We start from the raw sequence: 6,517 nt of genomic DNA, 5'->3' as shown, positions 1-6,517 counted from the left end.
GGAGAAAGAGGGAAACTGCAAGGTAACCTAACTAACTCCTACTAATTGCCTTGTGCTCCCTTTGTTTTCACAATGTAAAGTTGTTTTCATTTTGACCCAAATCAAACTTATCTAATTTTAATGAAGTTTATAGAAAAATGCATCGATATATACAACATCAAATTAGCTGTGTTATATCCACCATGAAATATGTCTTCATAATAAATAGGAGTACTATAGATGTTGCACTTGTGAAAGGGAAGAAACACAACTCATTTATCATAAAAGCATGTACCTAAGCTTCCAAAGTTTGAATTTCTTATTGACATCCTCCCAAGAACTACGGACATAGTGCCCAAGCAACAAGACCAAAGTGTAGCTTTTGTGGCTATAATGATTATTCCAAATACGGGGAAAAGTATGCTCTCCTGGGAGCAAAACAAAGACATGACGCCACTGCAATAATTTTGCTAACGTTAGCAACACCACCATGGTACATGATAATGGTGATAACGAGTGGGGGCAATATCAATAGTGCCATGGGAATCACAACCATGTGAATTGAAAAACCTCAACCATCTCCTCCAAGTTTATACTCAAACTCTTATTTTCCAAAGCTAAAAAATTGAGTACCAGCCTTTTATTCTTCCACAAGCCACAAAGTCATGAAAAATAGGGGAAAAAAGAAACAATAAAACTACAAAAAGAATGAATAAAAAAAGAAAAAAAGAAAAGAAAAGCGGGCAAATATTTTTTTATATATATTTTATATTTTAGTGTTTTGCAAAAACACATATCCTAATAAAAAAAATTTGCAAAAATATTTTTGCAATTGTTATCTGGACACGTGTTTTTCAAAACACTAAAAAATAAAATAAAATAATAAAAGAATTCTTCCTTCATCGTCGTCTCTCCTCTGCGAGGGCTTCTATCGGAAGATAGATAGGGATAGAACCTTCCAGCCCACCAAAGTGCATCTAGACCTTATCTTCTTCCCGACGCCCTCCACCCCCATCTCCTCCTCCACAGCCCCGGCTGACGGCTGCCGCACCATCTGCCCACCCACCACTGCGCCTCCCTCTACCCCACCCTTCCTAATCCACCCCTCGCCACCCCCGCCGCCGCCCACCGGATGTCCAACCCCACCCAGCCGGCGGTGCTCCCGCGCCGCCTCGCCTCCGCCGCTGGCCGAACCGCCATCGCGGCCAGACCTACCCCACCGCTGATATTCTTCTACATCCGGGGAACTATTGGAAAGCCCGCCCCTCACAAACTTGAAACCCTAACTCGATCCGGCTGACCCCACCCCCACCAGCTCAGCTACCGTCGGCGACCGGTGGCAACCTCGCCGTCGATCTCTCCTGCCCATCCACCACCCCGCCGCCCAGCTTCCTCTCCTTGCGACCTCGCACCCCGACGGCGGCGCTCGTGCAACAAGAGAGACGGGAGAACAAGGAGATCATGCAGCCAATAACGGTTGCACGGATCTCAAACACAGGAAGGGATAGGTATTCCGCTCTTGTGCAGTTGTGCTCCCCCAGCCGGCGGACCGAAGTTGACAACAGAGCCCACTAGCCTGCTCAGGCAGCCCATCTCCCGAGCCCAGGCAGGGATAAGGCTCCCTTCACCCTTCTCCGCCCGCTCCCCGTTTCCCACGTGCCCCGGTCGCCGCCGAGCACGAAGGAAACAGCCGCGTCGCAGCGACCAACCAACCAACGACTTCCCCCTCCTCTGACCGCCTCCCCACTCGGAACAAGAAACCGGCGACTCCATTCCGCACGATCCGCGCCGCGAGTTTCGTTCCGAGCAAACTCGCTCTCTTTCACAACGGTGCCGTAGGCGCAAGCGAGCCCCACGGCGGCAGAGTCGATGGCCGCGGCGCAGATCCGCGGATCCGCCGCGCCGGCGAAGGCGACGGCGAGGCGGTGGCTGGCCCAGCCCAGCGCCCGGATCCTCCGCTTCGCGCCGCTAGCACCGTCCACCGTCCCGGCGTCGCTTCGGTGGGGGGCGTTCGGTGACCTTGCCGCTAGTGCCGCGTACAAGGTGAGTATCCTGCTTCGGTTTTTTCAGCTGCCTGGCCTACCTGGATCTAGATTTTAGGAATGTTCATGGTTCGGTGCTTGCTGGGTAGCTAGAATGAGGACGGATAGATTAAACATGGGTTTTGCGTGGTGCATCGAGTGAGTTTAGGAGAATGGTTCAGGGAAATTTTCTACTACCAGTCCAGAATGGTTTAAAGAGTAGGAAGATCTAGTGCCAGAGAATGCACTGAATGGCTTGTTCAAAATTGGGGATAAAACTAGTACAGGTGGCTAGTTTCAGGAAAGAATCACAAATTTGAAGTTCCTATCAATATTTTCATTTAATAACCCCCCTGGCAAACAAATAAAAGTTCTGCACATTACTCCCAAACAACATGGCAACATGGTACAGTTCTGCACTATTACTCCCATTGTTGCCAAGGCTGCTGTATATAAGTTATGAAACCAATGCCGTGAAGCATGACAGAATCCTCATTTGTGACTCTGAAAGTTCCCAGCAGACACCTTCTTTGCCTTTTGCGGTAGCACTCGCTCAGATTTGTCTGATTTTCCATGTCAAGTGGATTGATTTTATTTCCATTTTTCTATGTGGATCTGCTCATGAGAAAGAGGAACCTTTCAGCTTGTTGTGGATATTAAAGAACAAACTTTCAACTCAAAACAAGTCTATGGGTTCAACTTGAATTTTCAGAACTTCTGTTCCTTGTCCCAATAGGATAAACTGGATTGCTATAAGAATTATTGCTGTCTGCAGCAGTGTCCTTGTCTCATGGTTTTCCTATGATCTCACTATAGTCAGTCAGCAATATTTGTGTGTTTAGTTACTGAATCTTTTCTGTGTTGTAGTTCAAAGCTAGTTGTATTCATGTGCAGTTTTTTCTGGTCTGTGTTCTTTAAATCTGAATTCTGTAACTTGAGAGTAAACACTAAAATATTGTTTTCACACTAATATGTTTTTGTTGTGTAACTTAGCAGTAGACGTCAACTGCATGATTGTTTGTGGTTCTATTTGCGTTAGTAGGCCTTGATTAGACAGGTTCATGTTTGTCTGAATCCTATAGAGGCTAATCAATCTTTGCTGTGCTCTTTATTTATTCAGTTTATCTGTGCTGCAGTTGGAGTATTCAGAACTGTCACTTATCATGTTTATATGCTATTATTCGGTTCCAGATCTGGAGCTAGATTTCAAAGTCTAAAACAACAGATATGTTTATTTGGTCTATTAAATTGAAGGAGCCCAGATTTTTATGTATCATTATGGCCTTTACTATTTCTTTGCTCTTTTTTTTTTTAAAAAAAATGAATGTATGCCTACGGTGCTGCAGAACTTTGGGTGTATTTCCTGGTGTGTATTACATTACTGAAGTTAAGTTTTAATCTGAGCTTTTCAACTGTTGTTCTCATTAGTGGCCTTGATACCTATCAAAGCCTTCATGCTTTAATTTGATGTCACAAATATATTGTATGATCATGCTATTGGATGATGCTTCGAGGCAAATATTCCCTTCGCAAAACTCCACTTTAGCTTAATTACCAGAATTAATTTGAAGGAAAAAGTCCAAATTACTCCCCTCAAGTATAACCAAAGTTTGGATAACCTGCTAAAGTATTTCTTGGTTCAGTTTACCCTCTAAACTATGCATTTGGTTCAATTTACCCCTTAACACAATTTGTCCTTTTTGTTTCTCCATGCACAAGTGGAGTTTTAAGTTCAGATTTTGCAAGATTATAGCAGACAACATAAGACATGTTAAAAAAATATATCATGAATTTTTCATCACTTTTTGATAGGGTAAGATATTTAATAATAAAACTTATCATTAAGATACAAAATTATATAAAAACTAATGATGAAAAATTCGTAAAATATTTTTTTAATATAGATTATGATGTCCACTACCACCCTGCAAAGTCTCAAATTAAAACTCAACTTGTGTATGGGGAAACAAAAATGACAAATTGCATTATGGGGTAAGTTGAACCAAATAGCATAGTTTAGGGGGTAAATTGAACCAAAACATAGTTTGGGGGGTAAATTGAACCAAAACATAGTTTAGGGGGTTCTCTGGACTTTCGCTATACTTGAAGGGAGTAGTTTGGACTTTTTCCTAATTTGAATATTATTTTGGGTCCAAGATAGGCGCTTAGTGAAGTTAGCATCGTTTTTATACGAGTTCAAAGCTCAAGCAAATATTAGATCTCATAGCCTTTATGCCTAGAATGTTTATATCATTTTTTTATGTCCCGGTGTTGTTTTACCATCATAATAAAAGGCCATATTTCTGATGAAAGCAAGCTTTTTGTTGAACCCCATGAATATTTGTACATGTGATTTACTATGTGCTATACCTTCCATGCAAAGAGCTTATTGTTCTTCCTATATGGATTTTTCTAGCAAAAATAGCATATTTTTATCTACTCTTGTTTATGTTCTTCCTCTTGTGCTCCTAATCTCTGTGGTTAATATTTCATCTGATGGCATTGCTGCAGCCATTGACTACAATGTGCATGAAGGCAGACTATACCACTCCTGTTGATTCTGTCACCGCTACAGAGCAAACAGGTGGTGAAATTGAAGAGCCAGCCATTGCGGCACCTGCTAATGAAGAGATAAGTACAGAGCAGGAGGTTGTTCCTCAACAAAAGTGTGCAAAGATACACGACTTTTGCCTAGGGATCCCTTTTGGTATGATTTCAATTTTGTTCTAGCAAATTTTAGTGCGAATGCCTTTAAGCAGAAGTTAGTCATTGCTCAAGTCTTACTGATATAAGAACACGGTTTGTTTGTTTTACGTGTGTATGATGTCTTCTATTACTTATATTTCTCCATGCCCCTGAATAAATCTTTAAATAGAGGTTGTAGGAAACTTCCGGGTATTTTATCATTAGATCTAATTGGGGAATATTTATATATCGACCTTTTTGTGAGCTTGTTGATTTCTCTAATATTATGGTATCCTTCTTTGTTCGATATTGTCGCTTCAAATTAATTATTAAGAGTACTTACAACGTGCACTCTTCCTCTTTCAGGTGGATTCCTGTTTTCCATGGGCCTTATTGGATTTCTATTTTGGAGGAGTCCTGTGAGTCTTACTTTCGGTGTTGCACCTGGCCTTGCTATATTAGCCCTTGGTGTGCTTAGCCTTAAAGTTTGGAGGAGCGGAAAATCCAGCTTGCCGTTCATACTGGCGCAAGCAGGTAGTTTATTTTCCCCAGCATAAACATCTTATCAGATCTCACTGAATCAGAGAGAATAGTTCCAGTGCGAGTTGACTATCTGTCAGGTCTTATTAGATGCATTTCTTAGGAGGCAATATCATGACTTCCATAAAAACTTGGTCTTGCTGATAATCTGCTATCATAAGCCGAGATGTAGTTCTGTATATGGAAAATTTTGAGAATTTAATCTGCAGTGCTTTTCATTTGCAGGTGTTGCTGCTGCGGTATCATGGAAGCACTGTCAGGCATACACACAAGTAAGTGAGACTAATTTGGTTCATTTTCTGATCACTTCGATTTGCTTTCTTATCTATTTTACTCTTTTTTGTGATAGACGAAGAAGGTGCTTCCCTGGGGTTTCTATGCTGCACTCAGGTACTACTAACCCCTATTCTCTGTCTGTCTTGTTCCAAGGCATTTCATACCTCTACTACCCTTCTGAAAATTGCTTTCTTTCCCCAGTGCTGCGATGATATGCTTCTACGCCTACGTTCTGCTTGCTGGAGGGAATCCGCCTCCAAAGAAGGCAAGAGCTGCCGCTTGATTCATTGTTGAAGACCTTTCGCTGAATCTTCTCATAATTGTACTAATGTTGATGATAGGGTTACGTTTTTCTTTATTTCCGTTGGTGAATACCGAACACAAAGTTGTGTTGTAGATAAATTTTACCTTGTTTTACATGACTTTTTGTTGTTTCCTTAATCTAAATATTGTAAAGTGCGAGTTTTTTAAAGAACGTTTTTCACTGAAGCAAACCCACCAATACCACTCACGATGGTCCCACTTGTCAGGTAAAGTATGTCATTGTTTTACACCACCACCAAAACCACATTTTCTAATTTTTTCTGCCATGCCATCCAAAACCACGCTTTCTAAATATTTCCACCAATTTGCTGTCGTTTTCTCACCCTAACTAATGGAAGTGTACCCGCGGCCCCTCCCCTGCCTGTGATGCCTTGTGTCATCAACGAGATTTGATTCGCTTCTACATGCTAGATCTTTGAGGTAGCAGGGCACGGCCACGCGCTCTCGGTAGAGGATCCAAATAAACCCGAGGACAGCGCCTTCCAGGTCCGATGATCGGGGGTTCTCTCCCTCAGGCGCAGGAACGGAGACTCGGAGAGGACTTGGGGCAGTCGCGAGTCACGACCTCGAGCCGCCCCGGCACCAGCGGGCTGTGGCTGCGCGTCCCCATGAGGTCGCTCCTCCGGGCTGCGTGGCAACGTATTCGAGCTGCTTGAAACAAAAAACCCTACGGTGCAGAAATTGTTGTCGTA

At 42.7% G+C, this 6,517-nt stretch overlaps 1 protein-coding gene across 1 annotated transcript; it reads left to right on the top strand.

Moving 5' to 3' along the window:
- The first annotated feature begins 1,621 nt into the window (after nt 1-1,621).
- On the top strand, nt 1,622-5,999 carry LOC101760818 (protein FATTY ACID EXPORT 5). Its single transcript, XM_004965234.3, has 6 exons — nt 1,622-2,022; nt 4,512-4,707; nt 5,052-5,219; nt 5,451-5,497; nt 5,575-5,615; nt 5,703-5,999. Exons 1-6 carry the CDS (start codon nt 1,849-1,851, stop codon nt 5,782-5,784), a joined length of 708 nt encoding a protein of 235 aa, XP_004965291.1. The 5' UTR covers nt 1,622-1,848; the 3' UTR covers nt 5,785-5,999.
- Nucleotides 6,000-6,517: the final 518 nt, after the last annotated feature.

Source organism: Setaria italica, chromosome IV (assembly GCF_000263155.2).
Source record: "Setaria italica strain Yugu1 chromosome IV, Setaria_italica_v2.0, whole genome shotgun sequence".
In the NCBI taxonomy this organism is placed as follows: Eukaryota; Viridiplantae; Streptophyta; class Magnoliopsida; order Poales; family Poaceae; genus Setaria; species Setaria italica.
The sequence above is the reverse complement of the archived record's forward strand: the minus strand, read 5'-3'. Positions and strand labels throughout refer to the sequence as shown.

Coding starts and splice junctions, on each gene's coding strand:
- LOC101760818 (XM_004965234.3), top strand. CDS start 1,849: ATGGCCGCGGCGCAGATCCGCGGATCCGCCGCGCCGGCGAAGGCGACG. Junction 4,708..5,051: donor TTGCCTAGGGATCCCTTTTG/GTATGATTTCAA, acceptor TTCCTCTTTCAG/GTGGATTCCTGTTTTCCATG. Junction 5,220..5,450: donor GTTCATACTGGCGCAAGCAG/GTAGTTTATTTT, acceptor TTTCATTTGCAG/GTGTTGCTGCTGCGGTATCA.